Here is a 23,125-nt window from a genome sequence, read left to right as displayed (position 1 = left end):
TAACCAGGCTTGGCATGTGAGGCCCTTGAGGGGGTGTCTCCTGCAAGTGTGGACCGACAACCCCAGGGAATGCAGAAGTGTATTCTCAGCTTCCATGCAGTTCTAGTGACTCAAGACACTCAAACAAGGGGTGAGGGCAGCCCAGTGCCCTGACCTATACCAAGGTTCCCAGGAGATTCCAAAGCACCCAGAAGTTTCAGAATGTTTCAGAAAATGCCTATTTAGTCCTGGAATGCTTTCCTAGTCTGTAGGCATGATCGAGTCTTCTGCATGAATGACTTTTTTTTTCTTTTGCTTTTGGTGCCTGTACTGGGGCTTGAACTCAGGGCTTCAAGCTCTCAGCTCTGTTAATAATAATAATAAAGCCTTTTTGTGTGTGGTCTCATGGACTTTTCTACCCCAGCTGGCTTTGAATCTCTGAAGCTCTATCTTTGGATCTCAATCTCCAGAGTAGCCAGGATTACAGGTGTGAGCTTCCAGTGCCTAGCCTGAGTGACCTTTCCCCCTGCCCCCCCTTTGGTGCTTATCTTGGGGCTTGAACTCAGTGCCTAGGCAGTCCCTAAGCTTTTTGGCTCAAGGCTGGTACTCTATTACTTGAGCCACAACTCTACTTCTTGCTGTTTTGGTGGCTAACTGGAGTTAAGTCTCATAGATTTTCCTGGCTAGGCTGGCTTTGAATGGAAATTCTCAGATTAGGATTTTAGGTATGTGGATGCCTTTCTTAACTTCTACTTGTAAGAGTCACCTCAGCTTCTTAGGGCCTACCTCCATGTTCTTTTCCATTTTCTTGCCGGTCCTGAAGCTTGAACTCAGAGCCTGGGCACTGTCCCTGAGCCTCTCTGTGCTCAAGGTTAGCACTCTACCACTTGAGCCACAGTGCCACTTCCAGCCTTTTCTGTTGATGTGGTACTGAGGAATTGGGGCTTCATGCATGCTAGCCAAGCCCTCTACTACTAAGCCACATTCCCAGGCCCTTTATGTTCTTTTGTATTAGTAAAGACCTTTGTCACTGCATGAACCAACTTCCTATTATCACACAGTAAGGGTCTCACAGGAGAGGTATCTGGATGCACTATATTTGACAAACAGGAAGTGGAAGGAGATTTAGAGTTGGCCATCATTCTAATTTCCCAAAGATTACTTGAGCAGGCAGGTAAGAGACACTGCTATTTGCCAACAAAGCTAGTGGTTACCCTTTAAGCAGCTGGCACCCAACTAGTTCCCTTTTTCTTTTCTTTCTTCTTTTTTTTTTTTTGTAGGTCATGGGGCTTGAACTTTGGGCCTGGGCGCTGTCCCTCAGTTCTTCAGCTCAAGGCAAGCACTCTACCACCTGAGCCACAGTGCCACTTCCAGTTTTCTGGTTTACTGGAGATAGGAGTCTCAGGGACTTTCCTGCCTGGGCTGGCTTTGAACCACAATCCTCAGATCTCAGCCTCCTGAGTAGTAGTTCCTTTTTTCAAGGTCACAGTCTTGACTGAACACTTGTGCTTCGTAAAGCCACACTCTTCCCTTGACACGTGACGGACGGAAAGAAAAACCAGACTCAATAGTGTTCCTTCAGAGGAAGCCTTTATTGTAACATAAAATACACAATTCTGACTGCCCCAAATTGTACACAATATTTTTTTGGTAGCTATCTACTAATCTGCCTCGACACTAAAATATGTATCTGAAATAATTTCACAAAGTTTGAAAAAAAGAAAATTATAAAAACTATACTTCCATTGTAAGTGCTATCCAGTTTGGTGTCTCCTGCACGCCCTGCCCCCTAAAAAAAGCCCTGCATATACCACCTGGAGCTGTGTGTGGCTAGGAGCTGAGGGCAGGTGGGCAAGAAGGGAGGGGAGGGGAGGCAGGGGGTGGGGGTGGAGATGGGCCTAGCTCCTTCTCGTGGTTGGAGGAGCAGGGCAAGAGAGAAAAGAGAAAACAGAAAGCAGATTAGAGAGCTAGAGAGCCTTCCAGTCCCAAACCTCCATCTCTAGGCACAGCTTCAGGAGAAAACTGATGGCAGCTCAGGCAACTGTGTGGAAAGCTAAGCTCTTTGGTACCCTTCCTTCCTAACCTCATGACAGCGAGCTCCAAGTAGTGAGCTCCAAGTAGCCGCCTGCAACTGCCAGGCTGCTCTGCCTCTCTGGTGGGTCCTGGATCTGTGTCCATCAGCAATGTGAAAGTGTGTCCTTTGCTAGGGTAGCCTGGGACAAAGAGGCAGGTACTGGCAAAGGATCTCTGAGTGTCAGGAGGGAAAGGGCTCTTTAAGCCTGGGCTCCCCTCAGCTGTCAGGCTTTCTGTTTCTACTTTCCACCTTCACAGTGGGAATTTGGATCAAATCTTCAGGGGAGGGGAGGAGCTAGGCCTCCTCCATCCACACTGGTGTCCATGGAGGGGGTTGCTGTGTTCCTGAGGCAGACAGTCTACTGCTGGGCATAGAAAAATAAATCAGTATATGAAACCAAGCCAAGGCAAACAGCAGCTTTTAAAAAGTCATCTTCCAATAAATAATTTACTACAGAGGAGTATTTTTCTTTTAACGGCATTGATAAATTCAGAAGTTTTTTTTTTTTGTAAAAAAAATATGTTTATTTACTCACATGTATAAAAATAAGTTTTAGGGCCATCCTTTCCTGGGTGTGGTCCTGCCCTAACTCTGGAGGGGCTGAGAGGGGCCTCATGGGCCTTAACCATAAGCTTTCTGCTCTCCCCCATCCAGCCTGCCTGCTGCAGCCCCTCCTTTCTTCTGGTGAAATGCTGCACAGGAAATGGTGGAACAAAATCATGTCAAGGCTTTTTTTGTTTCTCTGGCTTACCCAACTTCCCAGCAAACCTGATGACTGCATTTCTCCATTCACATACTCCCAACACAGCGCTGGGTGATGCATGGCCTGCTGAACCAGCGGCTCAACGTGCAGGCCACAGGCCTGCCACCCCCTCCTCGGGACACAGAATGTGACAAGGAAGGGAAAAGAGGTGACCTGGATACAAACAGCTGAGGACCCAAAACGTAGGAAGAGAGAAATTCCATGTCAAATTCAGGTGCAAAGGGGAAAACAAAGACGACCCAATTTAGGAACAAAACTACCACTCAACTTTTTTAGAAAGCTATTGGCAATATAATAAGCCTTTAGAAAGCCCCGGATCGGGCCTCTGGGGCCCAGAGGAAGGACGGGCAGCACAGAAGGGCAGCTGCCTGGGCAACAAGGCTACACTCAGCACCTGAGAGCTGAACTGGCGTGCCCTGCTTCCCTGGCTGAAAAACGGCATCACACTGCATTCTTGTGATTCTCTGTCCTTCCCTCTACTTTGCCAAATGGGTCTGCACAGGTGTATACACATAACTGATTGTCAAATAGAGAGAGAAAGAGAGAGAGAAAGAGAAAGGGGGGAGAAGGGGAGGAGTGGAGAGGGAGGGGAAGGGAAGAAGAGGAAGGGAAGGAGAAGGGAAGGAGAGAATGTTAGGATGGGTTACGTGATATACAAAAAGCTACCACCTGTCCATCCAAAAACCCGTGGCTTCCCTTGCCCCAAAGATCTTTAATGTTGTTTCTTTTGCCATCCCTTTGTGTGTGTGTGTACATGCGCGCGCGTGCACATGCATGTGCGCACACACACACACACACAAGGGCTGAGAAGGACGGGAGGACTAGCTCTGTCAAAAGGCAGTCATCCACATCTTAGAAGACAAGCAGAGACAATGACAGTTTGTACAGACTGCCTGGCAGAGTGACGAAGACTTCCCAGAGGTGCCTTTTCCTCCCTTTGTTCTTGTTTTACTTGCGTAGCCTCATGTCAAAGTTCAGCCACTCTTAAGACACATGGCCAGATTCCAGGGTTCATAGAACTAATTGCCTTTGGCATGAGGCACAAACAAGCACAACCTCTGTGTGAGGCCCTGGAGCTGTATCCAGACTCTGGGCAGCCAGGAGCGGAAACACCACAATGTGCAAGCTCACACGCACACTCACACTCACTCTTCACTGGTGCCACCATGCACAGAAACACTAAAGTCACAACTAGTATTAACACTTCACATTATGAATATTGTTTCCAAAGAGAAGCGATTCATGGAATTAAAACATCCACAAGATAATTCCTCGGGCGAGGATGAAGAAGCTGAGGGTAGTAAGGCCAGGTGGGTCACGACTGGGCATGAGGGATCCACTGACTGTCCATGGGCCGGCCTAGGAGCTCCTCCACACGCCGGGCCACGTCCATGGTGTCTTCTAGGTCGAAGTCCCCATCGGTGTCAAGAACCGAGTCAGGACTTGGGAGGAAAAACAAGAGATGGAGGTCACCAGGAAGGCAGCCTGGGCTGCTTGTCCCCTCAGCCCTACACCCTTAAAGAAGGAGAAGCCTTTGCTGGCTGGCTCTACAGAGAGGCATAGATGCCAACATCCACCTAGTTGCCCCAACACTAACTGACCAGACCTAGCCACCCTCAGTCCTTACACATAGCAAAATAAATCTCCAGTTAGAGGGGAGCAGATGCCATTTGTCTGTTTTCCTGGGTGAATCTCTCCTTCCCACAGCCCATAGCCCAGGCCTCCCTGAGTGGTCTCAGATCCCCAGGATCTTTCATTCCTTTTGCTTACCAGCCCCCCCACCCCCCCGCCCCCCCGCCCAGGGGACCAGCTGCGGCCAGGCTCCCAGTGCCTCCCCACGGACCCCCACAAGAACACGACCTACTTCTGTGGGTACATGTTGTAATGAGTCTGGGGGCACACTGCTGGGGAGGGCGCCTGGTCCATGTACGTGGCGCCGGCTCCGGCATCCGCAGACGCGTTCACAAACCTGCAGAAGGGAACACAATGAGGCCAGTGGCACTGATGTGGGGTGTGGTGACGTCATTTGCAGCGTGTAGAAGGACAAGGTGCCCCACTGAGTCCTGGGGATCTGGTTCTAGTCTTGGGGCCCTGGATGCTGATGAAATAGGACTAAGCCTAGGGATCCAGAAGGGCTGATCAGGTTCGCAGGGGCTCAGGGATGCTGGGCTCAGCAGGGGAGGGTGGCCATGTTGGATGTTGGGGACATAGAAGGAGGAGGGACAGGAGACTGGGAGTGGGTGACACTTACTCAGGAACCACTTGCTTGATCTGTGGCTTGACATATCCGTCCACTGCTTTAGCTGCCAAGGCAAGAACTGTGCTGAGAATCAACATTCTCAAATGGAATAAGATGCAATCTCTCTTAAGAATCACAAACTTTTCTCTGGAGAAGACACAGTCATCTAATTTTATCTTAAGACATGACAAACACTCATATTTCCATCTGTTTGGCAATCTTAAAGAGAAGTTGAAAACTTAGGTATCTTGCAGACTGGCCAAGATGTTTTAAAAAAATTCTTCAACTCATAGAAAATATATTCTTCTACAACAACCTAAGTTAACTGTTAACTGCACACAGTCATAAAAAGAAAATATCAAGCCAGGTGCTGGTGGCTCACACCTATAATCCTAGCTAGCTACTCAGGAGGCTGAAATCTGAGGATTGCAGTTGGAAGCCAGGCTGGGCAGGAAAGTCTATGAAACTCTTATCTCCAATTAACTATTCAGGAAAAGCCAGAAGTGGCACTGTGGCTCAAGTGGTAGAGTGTTAGCCCTGAGCACAAATAGTCTCAGTGCCCAGGCCCTGAGTTCAAGCACCAGGACCAGCAAAAAAAGAAAAAAAATCTTTTTATTCTGTCTTGACATGTAGTCCAAGCTGGCCTCAAATTTGCACTCCTCCTGCCTTAGCCTCCTAAATGCTAACATTGTAAGAGTCATCATCACCATACCCAGCAGGGAGAAAAAAAAACCTCTCATATCTTAAAAAGTACACAGTCAAAGATGAAATAGAGATTTTGTTCTCCAGATCCTGGGGCAGTATTAGGACTGGCAGAGGTTGCAAGAGGCCAATTTTCTAGTTTTAGAAGTAGACAAGGAACCACGACCCTCCTTACTGCTAGTGTTCTAGCAGAAACAGTATCGTGACCACAGGGTAACTCCCAGCATTAGGGAGCAATGGATGTGACTTAATGACCCTTGATCAAGTAATTCTACTTCTGAGTATCTACTTCTTCAACTTAGAGAGTGTGTCTCTTTTTCCTGTACCTGCCTGCTTTTCCCTGCCCTGTCACTTCTGTACGTGGAAGGCAATTTGATTGCTGACCAGAAACAGTTGTCAGTGCTGATGTTGGTTGAATGAAAAACCTGTGGATGCTGTCCCTGACTCTGTACAAATGCCATGGGGTAAGAATGGACAAGAGGTGGTCTACATGTGTCCTAGCCAGCTATAGTCACCCATTCTAGAGGCTTTTTGTTGTTGTTGGTGGTGGTTGTGGGGCCTGAACTCTGGGCCCGGGTGCTGTCCCTCATCTCTTCAGCTCAAGGCTAGCACTCTACCACTTGAGCCACAATACCACTTCCGGCCTTTTCTGCTTATGTGGTGCTGAGGAATCAAACCCAGGTCCTCATGCAAGGCAAGCACTCTACCACTGAGCCACCTTCCCAGAAGGTGGCTTCTTATGGAGATACAGTTAGGTGGGTGGTAAGAATTTAGAGTCAGCTGTGAGTGAATGAAGTCTTGTCTCCTAAGCACAGAAGTGTGGGAATAATACAACCTGAACTACATTAGTACAGGGACTCATACTGTCAATAGAGCAGAGGTGTTAGCTAAACAGCCTAGCAAAGTGAAAGGTTATCCTAGCCTACAGCGTCTCAGGAGAGTTGTTAGCTAAACAGCCCAAAGTGTCTTGTCCTAGCCTACAGCTCTGTCAGCAGCTATCTTTCACAACAGCTCATGACAGCTGTACTTTATGCTCAACAGAGAATTTTATAGATTGGCAAACAGATTAAACACACACACACACACACACACACACACACACACAAACACAAAACTAAAGAAAGACTAGGCATCTGTGGTTCACACCTATAATCCTAGTTACTCAGGAGCCTGAGATATTAGGATTAAGATTTGAAGCCAGCCCAAGCAGGAAAATCTGTGAGAATTTTATCTCCAATTAACTATCAAAAAAGTCAGAAGTGGAGCTGTGGCTCAAGTGGAGAGCACTAGCCTTGAGCACAAAAGTTCAGGGCAGTGTCTAGGCTCTGAGTTTAAGCCTTAGGACCACACATGCACGCACTCGCATGCGCACGCGCGCACACACACACACACGCACACGCACAAGCACATGCGCGCACACGCACACACACACACACACACACACACACACACACACACACACACAACCAAAGAAAGGCTGTAAGAAACTAAAGCTTAAAAATCTAGATTTGTATTAACAAAAAAAAGTTGCAAAGCTGGGCACATGCTAGTAATCCCAGCTACTCAGAAGGCAGAAGTAGGAGGTTCACAGGGTGTGGCTCACGTGGCAGAGCACTCTCCCAGAAAGTACAAAGCTGAATTAAGTCCCCAGTACAAAAGAAAAACATTTATAGAATGGGTTTCTATAGAAATTGCCTGTCTTTGCACTTCAGAAATAACATAGAGAAAATATTTGTTATATACAACAAAGGATTAATATAGTGTCTATATTAAAAGAAGCTTCAAAAGAAAAACAAGCAAGAAAGATGAACATGCACTTCAGAGAAAAAATACAAATGGCCAATGATATGATATAAAAAAATATAGTTCTAGCTGGGCATTGGTGGTACCTAGCTACTCAGGAGGCTGAGATCTGAGAATCATGGTTCACAGCCAGCCTGGACAGGCAAGTTCCAGAAAAAAGGCTAGAAGCAGAGATATGGCTCGTGTGGCACAGTGCCAGGCTTGAATGAAAAAGCCAAGCAAGAGTATTAGGCCTAAGTTCAAGCCCCCCTGCTGGCATTAATAAACATTAAAAAAATAATTAAAAACATGTATTATGTAATATGGTCTGGAATATACTGAAATCACATTCTAGTTTGGCTACTTTTCTAGCTATGTCATCTTGAGTAGATTTTACCTTTCTGTTCTCAGTTCCCTTATCTGTAAAATGAGGATACTACTTGTTTTTATTTCACACAGCTGTGCTGAGGATGAAATGAGATACTATAGGAGAAGTTTCTGGCACACAGCAAACATTTCACAGGATCAGCTGCTATTTTATATATATATATATATATTTTTTTTCCCCCCCCTTGGTTGTGGGGCCTGACCTCTGGGCCTAGGCGCTATCCCTCAGCTCTTCAGCTCACGGTTAGTGCTCTACCACTTGAGCCACAGCACCACTTCCGCTTTTTCTGTTTATGTGGTGCTGAAGAATCATACCCAGGGTCTCATGCATGCAAGGTAAGCACTCTACCACTGAGCCACCTTCCTAGCTACTGCTATTATTATTTTGTTATTCCATTTAGTATTATCATCATACAAAAAGATCTTTGAGGTTATCTAGAATCAAAGAAATGTAAGTAGGGCCCATAAGAAGCCATTTTTCTAGCAATCAGACCGGCAGGTATGACATAATGTTTGCAGCTTGTGGCTGGTAGGAGGATGGAGAAGCAGATGCCTGACAGATATCTATGGGAGTGAAAATGGTCTCTGCTTACTGAAGGGCAGTTCTGGAAGCTTAAACAATATCATCCTTTGACATCAATTCTGCTTTAGGAATTTATCTTCAGTTATAATTGGACAAAATACATGCACAAGAATACCTTTAACCATAACCCCAAAAAGCAAATAAATTAAATCATAAGTATCTTAATTAAACCAACACAGACTACAATGTGGAATTACTATGCAATAGCATTCTGTACAATCATTGATATGTTGTTAGAAGATTGTGTTATTGACTTATAATTTTTCTTAGGATTTATTTTTAAGTGGAGGGGAAAATTAGGATACAAGATTACATACGGGTTGACCCAAACCTTATATCCTGGCCTCTGTGGCTAAGGCATCCCAGCTTCCGTCTTCTGGCCTCCACAGCCAGGGTGCCTGGCTTCAGCCTCCTGGCTTCTATGCTGAGGTGTCAGCCTCCTGGCCCCCATGAGCCTCTCCAGAGGCACTGAGCTCATGCCCCCTCAGGACCGCACTTGTCGCTAAGCCTTGCATGAGTTCTCTCTAGCTTCCACACTTTGTTCCGTCGATTCAAATCTCACTTCTTCAGAAACCTCCCTGGACCACTAAGAGAATGACCTCCTCCCCCAACCTTCCCATCCCCTTATCCCTGTCACTTCTTCATCCCTACAGAATGCCACCTACAGAGTTGTTGGAAGGTTTATCACCAACCTGCCTGCAGATGACATGCAGTCACGTGATGCCTATACTCTTCCTCTCCCTTCCTCCTTACCTCCCCCCTTCTTTCCTTTTCCCTCCCTCTCTGCCCCACTCCCCCTCTTGTAGAGGTCCTGAGGCTTGAGTGTGCTGTCTCTGAGCATTTTTGCTCAAGGCTAGTACTCTACTACTTGAGTTACAGCTCCACTTCTGGCTTTTTGCTGGTTAATTGGAGATAAGATTCTCGTGGATTTCCCTGCCTAGCTGGCTTCAAACTGTGATCCTCAAATCTCAGGTTCCTAAGTAGCTAGGACTACAGGTGTGAGCCACTGGCACCTGGCTGCTCTCTCTCTTATGCCTTTATGTGTCTCCTGAAAATGTATGGAATAGCCGGGCGCCGGTGGCTCACGCCTGTAATCCTAGCTACTCAGGAGGCTGAGATCTGAGGATCATGGTTCAAAGCCAGCCCAGGCAGGAAAGTCCGTGAGACTCTTATCTCCAATAAACCCAGAAAACCGGAAATGGCCCTGTGGCTCAAGCAGTAGATCGCTTGCCTTGAGATGAAGAACTCAGGGACAGCGCCCAAGCCCAGAGTTCAAGCCCCACAACTGACCAAAAAAAGAAAAAGAAAATGTATGGAAAGAGCTTCTAGACTCAGAAAACAATTCAAGCATCTCTGCCTTTTGCTGTTGTTTGTTGGAAGTACTGGGATCTGAACTCAGGGCCTTGTGCTTACCAAGCAGATAGCTCTATTACCTGAGCCATGCCGCTCAATCCCATCTCTGTTTTTTTTGTTTGTTTGTTTTTGTATTTTTTGGGTCCAGTCGTGGGGCCTGAACTCTGGGTCTGGGCACTGTCCCTCAGCTCTTCAGCTCAAGGATAGCGCTCTAACACTTGAGCCACAGTGCCACTTCTGTCTTTTTTCTTTTTGCTTATGTGGTGCTGAGGAATGGAACCCAGGGCCTCGAGCATGCAAGGCAAGCGCTCGCTCTACCACTGAGCCACCTTCCCAGCCCCCCATCTCTGTTTTGAAAATAGAATTAGAAAAATTTTATTAAATCTAAGCTCGTGTTAAAAGCAACTTGTTCCTTGTGACTTGGGATTACTGACTGATGTGTTTTCTATGTTTTTCTATGTGTTCTATGTTTTCTATGTGCGATGAACATGGTACAGGACTCACATCTGCCCTGGATACCTCTCAAACAGCAGTGATTGAACGCTAATTGTGTGTGTTTCCTGCAGCATGTGCACGAGTGCGCGCGCGCGCACACACACACACACACACACACACGCACACACGCACACACACCACAACCAAATGAAATCAGAATGCGAACATTGTTACCAGTGGCAGGCTCGCATGGAACTGGTGTATAATATTTGGAGTACACTTCATCTTTTGGCCGATCAGGAAACACGTATATAAGGTAATCCAAGTCCCCCAGACGATCGGCCAGTGACCGGATGGAAAAGTCTCTGGTGGTAAAAGGCATCAGATTCCAAAACATCCTCTCCTCTAGATCAGTAAACAGAATAATCACATTCTAATCATGATTTCTGAACATGGGGACCTTGACACCCAGATAACACTACAAATTTAAGCTCTCCATGGAAATTGTTCCAACACAAATCTCTAGTTTAAAATAACCATAGGCTGCAGGTAACATACTTTTAAAAAGCCATGGTAGATAAGCCCTAGAGATACAACAATCTCAGGTCAATATAAGTTCAAGCAACATTCTGTCCTTCCCAGAAGAAACAGTTCTTATTGACCCCAATCCCCAATTCTCTGTAAAATGGTATTTAAGAAAGCTGGAACACACGCTCATGTCCAGAGAAAGCAGTAAGAGCTATTAAAAACTATTAAGATCAGGGCTGGGAAGGTGGCTCAGTGGTAGAGCACTTGCCTTGCATGCCTGAGGCCCTGGGTTCGATTCCCCAGCACCACATAAGCAAAAAGAAAAAAAGCCAGAAGTGGTTCTGTGGCTCAAGTGGTAGAGCACTAGCCTTGAGCTGAAGAGCTGAGGGATAGTGCCTAGGCCCAGAGTTCAGGCCCCACGACTGGACCCCCCCAAAAAAAAAACTATTAAGATCAGTAAGACACAAAAAACCAACAAGCAAGCTACGCTATCTCATTATACAGGCTGGAGCAAAGAACCCACTTTCTTGTATGGCGATGATCAGAGGCTATACACTTACGTTAACTAGGAAAAAGGGAGTGATTAATAGAGTGTACTATTATTCTCAGGATGCCAAATCATCCAAGTGATTCCGCACTAAAATAAGCTCCAGGTTGGGCAATAATGAGGGAAACATTTCAAAAGGGAAGTGGCTGAGATTTTGCAGTCTGCAGTATTACATGGTTATACTTTTCTATTTCCCAAAATGTACAATTGTGTTTCCCATAATAAGACTGTTCACAGGCAGTCATTTGTGAGCAGCTGTGTCATGGTGATAATGGTTTGTATTTCCCATAATTAGTACTGGCCTCCACAAATAATAAGTACACAATCAATTGTTAAAATAATTTTGTAACAAAGGCAGCTTACTTTGGGACAAAAAACCAAGCTGTGTCTTATAGAAGGAGGAGACACTCACGAGAATCAAACTTCCAGGCAATGGTGATTCCACCGATTTCTGAGTCACTGAATCTCAGCAGAAAGGTCCCATCTGGCTTGTTAATGAGGAGGTCATGAGCCTGTTGCTTGTTCACAAAACCCAGGATGGCCCTAGAAGCAGAGGATGAGGTTAATGCCAGGAGTAAGACCTTTATACTCTATGATTGATTTAAAAAATTATGGTTCTAGCAAGTTTGAGACCAGCTTGGGCAACAGAGACCTCCCCTTCAAAAAAGAAAGGAAGGAAGGAAGGAAGGAAGGAAGGAAGGAAGGAAGGAAGGAAGGAAGGAAGGAAGGAAGGAAGGAAGGAAGGAAGGAAGGAAAGAAGGAAGGAAGGAAGGAAGGAAGGAAGGAAGGAGAGAAGGAAGGAAAAGATGGTTCTCACCCATCATTCCAATGAGGCTTGAGATGTTTTTTTAACACTTCCATCACACCGTCAAACCACTGCCAGAAAGTATAATTCCGTCCTGGCAAATTCTCCTGGTTGGAGATATACAACAATGAACACAAGAAAGCAAGAGTGACAGTTGGACTACTGCTTGAATGTACTTTGACTGGAAAAATGAAACAGAAAACAAACATCTCCTCTGTCAGAAGCAAACAAGTATCCCTATGACCCTATCAAAGGGTCCTGTAACAGACAGACCACAGAAGAAAAGGAAGTGAGAGAAAAGGCAAACCCCTAGAGGACAGCAGGCTGACCAGTCCTGGTTGTTTTCAATGTGCGGCCTGAGACCAGCAGCATTAGTACCACCTGGGAGATTTTGAGAAATGCACATTTTCCTGGCTCATTTCGGACCTGCTGAATCACAGCCTGAATCTTAGCAAGATGCTCCATGGGTTGGTAGATTTGAGTGGGATAAAATTACGCAGTAAGGCCACAGAGATGGTGGCATCACACAGATGTTCCCATGTTGTCTGCCAAATGTAGTTACCTGGTTCTACTGGACAGCAGGGATTTGCTGCATTGGCAAAAACAAACCCTGAGCTCTCCTGCTTTCCCCCATTACAGCCCTTCCACTATCAGCAAAGCTGCCAATCAACTTGTTAATACAAACCATACAGAAGACTTGAAATACCAAGAGCAAGGGTAGAAGAAAAGAAACCAAAATCTGCTATCTGAAGTTCCAAGATGCTAGAGGAAATATTTCCTTCATCAGTGTCCCCTTCTGGGGGTATAGGGTCTCATGGGAGCCCAGACTGGGTTTACATATCAGTGAACACTAGACATTAAATGGGACAATGTCTTGGAATTCTCATCATCCTAAAGCTGTATTTCTCATAAGTTACATTCATGTTTGCTTTCCTTTGAAAGTTCATAAACTTTGCACAAAGCCTGGTTTCCTTAAAATATGAAAAAATGGCATTTTTTACAAGACATGGGTAATTTTTAAAGTTGTCTATTCAGATGCTTCTCTCCCCCCCTCCCCCTCTCTCTGCTGGTCCTGGGGCTTGAACTCAGGGCCTAGGCATTGTCCTTGAGCTTTTTTGCTAGCACTCTACCACTAGAACCACAGCTCCACTTCTAGCTTTTTTGAGGGCTAATTGGAGAGAAGATTCTCACTCCTAGGCTGACTTTGAGCCACGATCCTCAGATCTCAACTTCCTGCATAGTTACAATTACAACCTTGAGCTACCTGTGCCTGGTTCAGAAGCTTCTCTTACTTCTGGCTTATTTTATTAGATATATAAAGAACAGGGGCCCAGGACAGGGAGACTCCAGAGGGTGAATGATTGGGAATGATTGACCTAATAGCAGCTGGCAGCTGCTTGCTCACCCTGTTGAATTGGGACCAGGACACGGACATGCTGCTGTAGTCCTCCAGGTGGGCGCTGCTGCTGTTGAACAGTTTCTGTGCCAGGAACACAAGGTTCTCCTTGGTCAGGCCCCGGTTGCTCTGCACTTCGGCCTTGAATTTCATGTTGAGCGCCTCGCACAGCTGTGGCCACAGCACTTTGTCGGGCACAGCAAATGGCACCCTGCCCTGAGAGCAAGGGAAGCCAGAATTGTATGAGAAAACAGCTGCATGATTGATTTCCTTAAGCCGCAAAAGAAAAACAATGGTAGCTGGAGGTAGTTACAAACATTTGTGGTGCCACGCCGGAGGACATTCAGACTTCTTGGGGTAGGCCTTTCTGAGAGATGCCTTCTTCCCACACCAGGAAAAGGGCCTCATAGGAGGTGTGCCAGTTGGTAAATGACCTGCCCACCCTGCAGTCCAACTCTAGGTTCTAGCGCCATCAAAACAAAACCTCCCTCACCTAGGTCCAGCTCTTACGCTATAAACTTAGGAAATTTCAGAAATTGAAAAGACTAGTTTTCTAGGTACAGAAAGAATATGCACGTATCAGTCCACATGCTCACATGAACCTGTGTGTGTTCAAATATCTGCCCTTGACACCTTCTGCCAAGAACTCTAGCACCAAGTGAAGCAACTTGGCATGCAAGGGTAGAAATTGACGACTTTATTGAGAAATAGTTTAGAATATGAACTTTAGGCCAGGCACCAATGGCTCATGCCTGTAATCCTAGCTATTCAGGAGAATGAGATCTGAGGATCTCCATTTGAAGCCAGCTCAGGCAGAAAAGTACATGAGATTCTTCTCTCTAGTTAACCATCAAAAAACCAGAAGCGGAGCTGTGGCTCAAGTGGAAGAGTGTCAGCCTTAAGTAAAAAAGCTGAGGGACAGTGCCCAGACACTGAGTTCAAGCACCAAAGAAAGAATAAAAGAAAATGAAACAATAAGAACCTTCAATAAATTGCTTTTCGTTCCATTTAGCCAGTTAGTCAATACATACAAAGGTACAATTAGACCGGAGAAATAAATTCTGGGGTTTTATTACACAGCTTGGTGTCTAGCTAACAGTACTATAGTGTATATTAGCTACAAGAGAGGACTTTTCAGTGCTCCCACCACAAAGAAATGACAAATGTTTGAGGCAACAGGTTTGCTAATAACCCAATTTGACCATAACACAATGTATACATGTATCATATAACTAGGTACAATTATTATGTGTCAATTAAAGAAATTTTTTAAGTTGGGCACAGGTAGCTCATGACTATAATCCTAGCTACTTAAGAGATTGAGATCTGAGGATCATGGTACAAAGCCAGCCTCGGCAGAAAAGTCCCTGTGAGAAAGCACTCAAAAACCGGAAGTGACACTGTGGCTCAAGTGGTACAGCACTAACCTTCAGCACAGAGGAGGCTCAGAGACAGCATCCAAGGTCGTGAGTTCAAGCCCAACAACCAATCAAAAATTTTTTTTAATCCATAATTCTCTTTTATGGCTGCCAAATCTTTTTTTTTTTTTTTTGGTCGTGGGGCCTGAACTCTGGGCTTGGGCGTTGTCCCTCAGCTCTCCAGCTGTAGATTAGCGCTCTACCACTTGAGCCTCAGCCTCACTTCTGGCTTTTTTGCTTATGTGGTGCTGAGGAATCGAACCGAGGGCCTCATGCATGTAAGCAAGCACTCTACCACTGAGCCACCTTCCCAGCCCCTGCCAAATCTTTTATAGTAAGGAAGAACAATAATGTATTTTGCCAAAATCCTAGAAATGGGTATCTATATAACAATCTCTAAGCTTTAACTATGAAAAAACAATACTGCAAGGAATTTATGTCAGTTATACACAGGTGCAATTTCCCACAGGAATGCATTTATTTGAAAATAACATACCCTAGCCACTAATGTCACTGAACATGTGAAAAATGCTTACTATTTAAACAAAATCCTTTAGTAATTACACATTGCAGGACAGGTCAAGGTTAAACAGGGATCTGTGGGCAACAAGGAAGGAGATCAGAATGGTTCATGGCAATTTGACCCAGAAGGCTTATCAGGACAAGATGAAGGGAGTCATCTGTATTAAAGGTCAAAACTCAGGGCCTGCAGCCCAAGCACAGTAGAGTCTCATAGGAATCTTGCCTTTGTAATGAAATATATCCTTTAAGGAGGACGGTGGGACAATATCGATAATCTCTTATTGTTATAGCCTAATTATCAGGTTTTTATGGCCTGATTTCTATTGGAAACATGTAACCCACCAAGCTGTGCCTTTGAGCTATGCTCACTGAGCAGTATAGTGGTATTCAGGTAGTATTTTGGGGCATCAAACCTATAAAATTTATATCCGTTCCTATAGGCAAAGCAACTTAATGTTCATGAGAGACCTGGGAAAAATCACAGAATCTGAAACTTGGGAACGACACTGGATGTCATCTTCATTATATTGGAAGGAAGATGATATGGATGGACTTCTCAGCTAAACCTCTAGAAGGAAACTCAGGAGTCCCACTCAGGGTACCACAAAGGCACCACAAGAGGGAGTAATACACGGAGGAGATTTATGACAACAGTACCAAGATCTTGAGACGCATAGGCTTAAGGAATCCACTTACGGGCTCTGCGAAAGCATTGTCCCAGAGGACGGTAGCAGTGGCATTGTTGTCCTGGCTCCCATGAACAATCACCACCACCGGGAGTGACAGGGTCTAAAAGACACAGGAGGAGAACTGAGAACCCACAGCCTCAACTTCTCGTCTTCCTTCATCCAGATAAGGGTAACACTTTGGTTCAAGTGTTAGTAAGTGGGACCCTCAGACATAGAATGTGAACAGCTTAAGGAACAGCTAGATGTTTCACTCTAGCATAATCTTAGAAATGTTAGGTATTTTATTATCATTATTATCACTTTGTTTTATTTTATTGTGCTACTGCACTTGCTAGGCAGGTGCTCTACCACTTGAGCCAAAATTCTAACCCAATATTATTACTTTTTAAATTTTAATTTAAAAATTTTTTATTTTATTTTTGGTGGCTGTGAGGCTTCACTCTGGGCCTGGGCACTCTCCCTTAGCTCTTCAGCTCAAGGCTAGCACTCTATCACTTGAGCCGTAGCACCACTTCTAGTTTTCTGGTGGTTTATTGGAGATAAGAGTCTTACACACTTTCCTACCTGCGCTGGCTTTGAACTGTGATCCTCAGATCTCAGCCTCCTGAGTAGCGAGGATTACAGGTGTGAGCCACCTGTACCTGGCTCTAATTCTTATTTTTATGCTGGCCTTGAAGCTTGAACTCAGAAGCTAGGTGCTACCCCTGAGCCTTTGTAATCAAGGCTAGTGTTCTACCACTTTAGCCACAACTCCATTTCTGGCTTTTTGGTGGTTCATTGGAGATAAAAGTCTCATGGACTTTCCTGCCTGGGTTGGCTTCAAACCAGGATCCTCAGATATCAGTCTCTTGAGTAGCTAGGATTACAGCTATTTGAACCACCAGTACCTGGCCCAATATTGTTACTTTTGAAGCAGGGTCTTCTACAGGCTAGGCTCAAACTCTCATTCCTCCTGCCTCAGTCTCCTGAATGCTGGGATTACAGGTGTGCATCACCATATCTGATTAAAGAAATCTTAGATATTTTACGGGCAGTATTGCTTAGATATTTCTCAAGGATAGAGTAACCTTCTCAAAGTTACAAAAAAAAAGAGAGGAGAAACTAAAGACATAGAAATAATAGCAAGGAAGAAATGTTTAAAACATGCACACAACCTTTTCTTAAGTTTATGGGCAGTAATGTTTCCCATGAATCATTTTTTCCTATCTCTCCAGCTATTGTTTGTTTATGTATTAAGAGAATCTAGGAGGGACTGGGAATGTGGTTTAGTGGTAGAGTGCTTGCCTAGCATGCATGAAACCCTGGGTTTGATTCCTCAGTACCACATAAACAGAAAAAGCCACAAGAGGCGCTGTGGCTCAAGTGGTAGAATGCTAGCCTTGAGCAAAAGAAGCTTAGGGACAGTGTCCAGGCACTGAATTCAAGCCCCAGTTCTGGCAGAGAGAGAGAGAGAAAGAGGGAGGGAGAGAGAGAGAGACAGAGACAGAGACAGAGACAGAGAGACAGAGAGAGAGAGAAAGAGAGAGGGAGAGAATATATTGAGGGGATAACAGCTCTCAGGACAAGGTATCCTCATTTTCGGTTTAGTAAGATTTTTAAAAAAGATGGTATATGATCACAATACATCTTTTGTGACATCAACAGGAGACACACAAACACCAACACAAACATGCACTCAGACACAAAATTGCACACATATACAGGCTGTGGGAGGGCTTTACCTTGACTTGAAAAACCAGCTCGTTTCCGCCAACACTGAACTGTGATTCAAACAGGATTGTGAATTTTTCCTCTGTCACTGACTCTGCCCCACGGCGGTCAGACCTCTTAATTCGTTTCAGGGACTGCAAAGGAGGAGGAACATGAGAAGATGAATTCCACCAACATGGAGGGAGAACTCATTCCTCCTCTCCCACGCTCACCATGTTTCTGAAGTGGGCGCTGAGGGTGCCTGTGGCCTGGTGATATTCCATAACGCAGCAGTTGTTCAAGATCTCACCACTGTAATCACTGTAAGCCAGAGAGAGACCAGCTGCAAATCCATGCGGGTCACAGAACACAGGGACACAAAACATATTTGGGGTAAGGGGAAATAAAGAAGGCTGCTAAACATGTGGCTCTTTCTGAGGTAAGGTTAATGGCGTCAAAATGAAGCACCAAGACATTTCCTTGAATATATCCCTATGAAATTGAAGCTCTTATGCTTATTCTAACATACAGAAGAAGCCAGATTTCAGAACAGGAACTGCGAGACGAGGCAAGATGACTATGAGATCACTGGGGGAAAGGACAGCCCCCAGGAGAGATGAGCTAGCTGCAGCACACTCACTTGCGTGTGTTCTCGTTCTTGAGCAGGGACTTGGCCTGCTGCTCACTGATGATGGTGGCCTTCACCTGGGGTGGGTTCATGTGCACGTTCAGCTTCCCACCCACCAGCAGGCGCACGGTGGCTGCAAACTTGGTCTGGGTCTTCAGGACCTGAGGGGGTTGCTTCTCGATGATGAACGTGCTGCAGGGGACACAAGTGGCCACAGGATGACCAGGGGCTGGCTCAGGGGAAAGGGCAGGAAGTCTCCTGGAGGGGAGGGGAGGAGCTTCCCATTGGCCTCTGCAGGAGGGAGACACATGGAGCTGTGTCTGTTTCCAGGGTTCCTTCCCCTGTCCCCCTCCCATGGTCAGGGAGGGTAGACTGAGTTTGGGGGCAGCTCCCATCAACAGACTCTGGATGAGGGAATCCCCAAGCAGCCAGAGTAACTAGGACCATCCAGGGTGGGGTGTGGGGAGAGAGCAGGACTGAGGGAGGTCCCTGTCTAGACAGCACCTGGGCCTCCACCTGTCCACCCATGGATCTACCCTGCCCCGGTGGACCTGGCTGTGAGGCAGCAGTCACCTGGTCACCAGGGCTGAGATGATGTCTGTGATGGTGGCGTTGACCTCAGCCAGCATCTCCTCCACCGGCCCGGGGATGGGCAGCTGCTGACAGAGGTGCTCTGCCCTGCGGATCTGCTGCCGGTTCTGCCAGATGATCTCAGCCAACTTCTCACACCTGCAAGACACCCAAGGCCCACGGGGCTTCGACAATGGCTTCTCCTGCAAGTCTCACCAGGCGCTGGGAGACCCACAACAAAGCTCCACCCTGGAAGCTAGACCCAGCCAACAAGGAGCGTTCATTCACCACGCTCCTGTGAGCTGCTGGGAAGCAGAGTCTGCCTTCTAGAAGTAAAGAACTACACAGGAGGGGCCGTCCTGGTTTTTCAAAATCAGCCTGAGTCACTGCACACCCAAGCCCTTCCCCACTCCCCAAGATAGGACTCATCCTTGAGGAGGAGGTGGCACTGGACAGGGACCAAAGTCTTGCAGGAACCAGGACCCCGTGCGCTGCGCTGCCAGACAGTGGAAGCCTGCTGCTCCAAGGCAGCAGAGGCAGCCGGCATCCCTGCCAGCCCACCCTGGTACCTCCCTCAGCCTTACCAGGACTGCAGCACGTCCAGGCTGCCCTCGGGGGGACCCCCATTCCCAGCCAGCTGCTGCCGCCGCTTCCACTGGATCAGCTCATCGTCCAGGATGACTGTCTGCTGCTTCCTCAGCAGCTGTAGGGTCTTCTGGTGCTTCTCAGCCAGCTCCTGGTGAGGGGGGGAGAGGGAGAGGGGACAGCGGCCCCGTTGGCCTCCCATGCTCCAGCCCTGCAGGCCTCGCCCAGCAGCCAGGCCCAGGAGGCTGTTTGCTCTCAGGCCTGACTCTGTCTCACAAGTCCCCCTAGGAAGACAGGCAGGCCTCCTGCTCTCCTGGCTCCTGCTCCCACCCTCTCTCTGGTCCCCAAGGACTCAGGTTGAGGGGCTCCCTCCCGGGAGCCCAGGGTCACAGGCCCCACTCACCACGCGGTACTGCTGTAGGGTCTGTGCCTCGCGCTGCAGCCAGGCCTCCAGGGACACCTGCTTCTGCTGCAGCGCTGTCTCCCGGCTCAGGCGCTCCTGGGGATTCAGCTGGGCCAGCTGGGCAAACTGAGCTAGAGGACAGACAGGACACCCACCACCATCATCTCCCGGTGCCGGCAGGGAGCCCCCAGGATGCACTCATCTGTTCTGAAGCGACCCTCAGGGTCACCCATCTGTGGCAAGCCCCATCTCCCAGCAACCAGAGCCCAAAGATGAAGGGCTCCTGAGATGGCAGCCTCAGGGCCCTGCCACCATCCCTGCTGCCCTCTGGGCAGTGGACACACAAGGCTGAGAGGAATCTGCCCCACACAGCACAGCCTGGTGCCAAATGACCAAGGTACAAGTGTGCCTGCCATTTAAGAGCTGGGGGAATTCAAGGAAACCCCTCTTTGCTGGGCCTCACTGCCCCCATGTGTGAAGTTGGGGAATCCTGGCACCTCTCCCCCATCCCCTTCCCAACAGTGTTTCCAGCGCTGGGGCCATTGCTCCTCCCCACAGCCTTCAAGCAGCCCAGGCAGCCTCACACAGAGAATCAAGACCATGTGTGTCCTGACACTTCTCTCTGGAGTGCCTGGCTGGCCTCTGGGTACCATGTCACACTGACCCGTCTCATGCCCCAGGCATGGAGGAAAGCAATGCTAGACAGACAGGAAGAGCCCAGAACTGGGGCTCAGAAATGCAGCTCCCATGTCCCTGAGTAGCTGGAGTCTTGTTCAGACTCAGAACACAGCAGGCAATCCTCACAGTGCCCTCTGCGATCCTGCCCTTGTCCCCTCCTCAGGGAGTGAGTGGCAGCCCAACCCCTGAGCCCAGCCTCCCATGCACATGACTCTCTTAGGTCTCAACTGGCCATTTGCAGGCAATATGGGAAGGAGGCCAGGGCAGCCCAGAGTCACCACCGGTCGAGCATGCCCTGCCTTGTACAAACAGATCCATAGTCTGTGTTTTGTTGGGCTTGTTTGCAGTGCTGGGGATGGCCCCATGATTCTTGTGCATGCCAGGCAAGTGCTCTGCCACTGAGCCACATCCCCAGCCCTGGTCCATGTTTGTAATTGTGAGCTGGACAAAGGGGACAGACTGACAGCACACACGTGTTGTATGCCAATCCCAGCCAGAATCCAAGCCCAAACCCACCCAGGTAATAAAAACCTATGTCCAAGATCATAAACCCTGTCACTGTCAATGCTGAAATCTCCTGTTCCCAGTGCAGGAAAAGGCTGTCCTTTTCAGATGGAAGATGCTAGAACCATCCTGTCAACACTGACTCAACATTTGCCTTGTGTCAGTTACTGTGCTGTGCCTCGGGGGATAGAGATAAAAGACATAGCTCCTTCTCAAAGATTTCTCATCTGGGAAGACCAGATCTCAATAAATACTGTTGATAGAGCTCTGTGATCAAGCTCACACAGGCTCTTGGTAGACACACATTATGGGCATACAAGGCTGCAGGGTGGCTGGTGATCCAGGGCTCCTCTGAGATTCTGAGTTGGGCATGTGAGCATGGAAAAGAAATTTAAAATCAAACTGCCAGCCTTCTACAATGTCAAGAGGGGGCGCTGGAGGGCTCAACATCCTCACCATAGGTCCTGAAGTTCTGTGTCCCAGTAAGCAAGCAGTTGTGTAACAGGCTTGGGAGCTTTGTCTACAATGACTGACTGAGTTTCATGAGTGTACACAGTCACAGATGATGTCTCCAACAACTACACAGAACATTAAACAACAGTTACAGCAAACATAGCCTCTTGGCCTTTGTAACACCCCTTCTTAAAAGCCTTAATTTTTTTTCAATGCTGGGAATCAAATCCAAGGCCTTTGGCATGTTAGCAAGTGTTATTTCTTTTTGTTGTTGTTTTTTGTGTTTGTCCTGGGGCTTGAACTCAGGGTCTGAGCACTGTCCCAGAGCTTTTTGCTCAAGGCTAGTGCTCTACCACTTAAGCCACAATTCTACTTCTAGCCTGTTTTAGAGTAATTAATTGGAGATAGTAGTTCATTGGAGTCTGATGAACTTTCTTGTCCAGACTGGCTTTGAACCTTGATCCTCAGATCTCAGACTCCTGAATAGCTAATATTATAGGCATGAGCCACTGGCACCAGGCTACATGTGATTTTTTTTTTTTAATTTTTACTGCTACTAGCTAGAGCTTGAACTCGGTGCCTTAGACTCACCGCTGGTGCTCTACCATCTGACCCATGCCTCTATTGCTGGCTTTATCACGCTTAATTGGAAATAAAGAGTCCTTTGGATTTGTCTGCCTAGGCTGGCTGCAAACCTCAATCCTCAAATCTCAGCTTCTTGAGTAGCTAGGATTATAGGTGTGAGCCAACCAACTAAATGTGTGATTTTATATTTCCTACTTAACACTGCAGTAAGGCTGCATTTATAAAAATACTCACTGTATACAAACACTATGTCTCATGCTGTTTAAGTTGTGGCTTCTTCCCCCAAAACAGGAATCTTCTTTCCCAGCCAGCCCGTCCCAGCGCTGTCTTCAATGCCAACGACAGGAGCAGTCTCCTAGTGCTCTCTCTGACCCTCAGGACACACGGCTCTCTCGCCTGGCCTCACCTTGGATCCTCAGGCTCTCCTGGTACTGGATGATGAAATACTCTTGGGTCTGCTGCAGCTTCTTCAGCTCGTTCTCTGTGTCCTGCGTGACCAGTCGCAGCTCCTCAAAGGTCTGGTTGATCTGAAGGTGCTTCTGAGACATGGCATCAGCAAGACTTCCAGCTGGAGAGTTGCCCTGGGGAGGGGGCCAGGGGAGAGTCAGGGCAGCAGCGTGGGAGTGGCCTTTGGGCTTAATGCCCAGAAAAAGTCAGTGCCAGTCTTACTTTGGGCTAAGACCCTAAAAGCCAAGTTTGGGGTGATTAAACACTATTTGTGAGATCCAGGATGGGAAAGGAAAACAAGCAGGAGTCCATATAGAACAGAGCCCCTACAGAGTGGAAACTTCTGTTTCAGAACCAGCCACCACCCGAGTACGCCAACAT

The 23,125-nt window shown here is 47.2% G+C and overlaps 1 protein-coding gene across 4 annotated transcripts in view; it reads right to left on the bottom strand.

The window, feature by feature from the left end:
* Positions 1 to 3,613: 3,613 nt before the first annotated feature.
* The window catches only part of LOC122100261 (signal transducer and activator of transcription 5B), a 74,221-nt gene continuing 54,709 nt past the window's right edge, over positions 3,614 to 23,125 (bottom strand). For all 4 annotated transcript variants that reach the window (XM_042670603.1, XM_042670621.1, XM_042670613.1 and 1 more), the window contains 15 exons: positions 22,704 to 22,878; positions 20,078 to 20,208; positions 19,674 to 19,825; positions 19,093 to 19,248; positions 18,532 to 18,711; positions 18,125 to 18,212; positions 17,924 to 18,046; positions 16,210 to 16,302; positions 13,583 to 13,789; positions 12,190 to 12,284; positions 11,785 to 11,915; positions 10,532 to 10,702; positions 5,068 to 5,119; positions 4,681 to 4,785; positions 3,614 to 4,258 (listed from right to left, as the gene is read on the bottom strand). In XM_042670603.1, coding sequence (XP_042526537.1) covers positions 4,132 to 4,258; positions 4,681 to 4,785; positions 5,068 to 5,119; positions 10,532 to 10,702; positions 11,785 to 11,915; positions 12,190 to 12,284; positions 13,583 to 13,789; positions 16,210 to 16,302; positions 17,924 to 18,046; positions 18,125 to 18,212; positions 18,532 to 18,711; positions 19,093 to 19,248; positions 19,674 to 19,825; positions 20,078 to 20,208; positions 22,704 to 22,878 — 1,986 coding nt within the window. In that variant the 3' untranslated portion in view covers positions 3,614 to 4,131. The remainder of the gene's footprint in view (positions 4,259 to 4,680; positions 4,786 to 5,067; positions 5,120 to 10,531; positions 10,703 to 11,784; positions 11,916 to 12,189; positions 12,285 to 13,582; positions 13,790 to 16,209; positions 16,303 to 17,923; positions 18,047 to 18,124; positions 18,213 to 18,531; positions 18,712 to 19,092; positions 19,249 to 19,673; positions 19,826 to 20,077; positions 20,209 to 22,703; positions 22,879 to 23,125) is intronic.

This window comes from Dipodomys spectabilis, unplaced genomic scaffold, assembly GCF_019054845.1.
Source record: "Dipodomys spectabilis isolate Male_0828 unplaced genomic scaffold, ASM1905484v1 ptg000018l, whole genome shotgun sequence".
Classification (NCBI taxonomy): domain Eukaryota; kingdom Metazoa; phylum Chordata; class Mammalia; order Rodentia; family Heteromyidae; genus Dipodomys; species Dipodomys spectabilis.
This window is presented reverse-complemented; position numbering and strand designations above follow the sequence as displayed.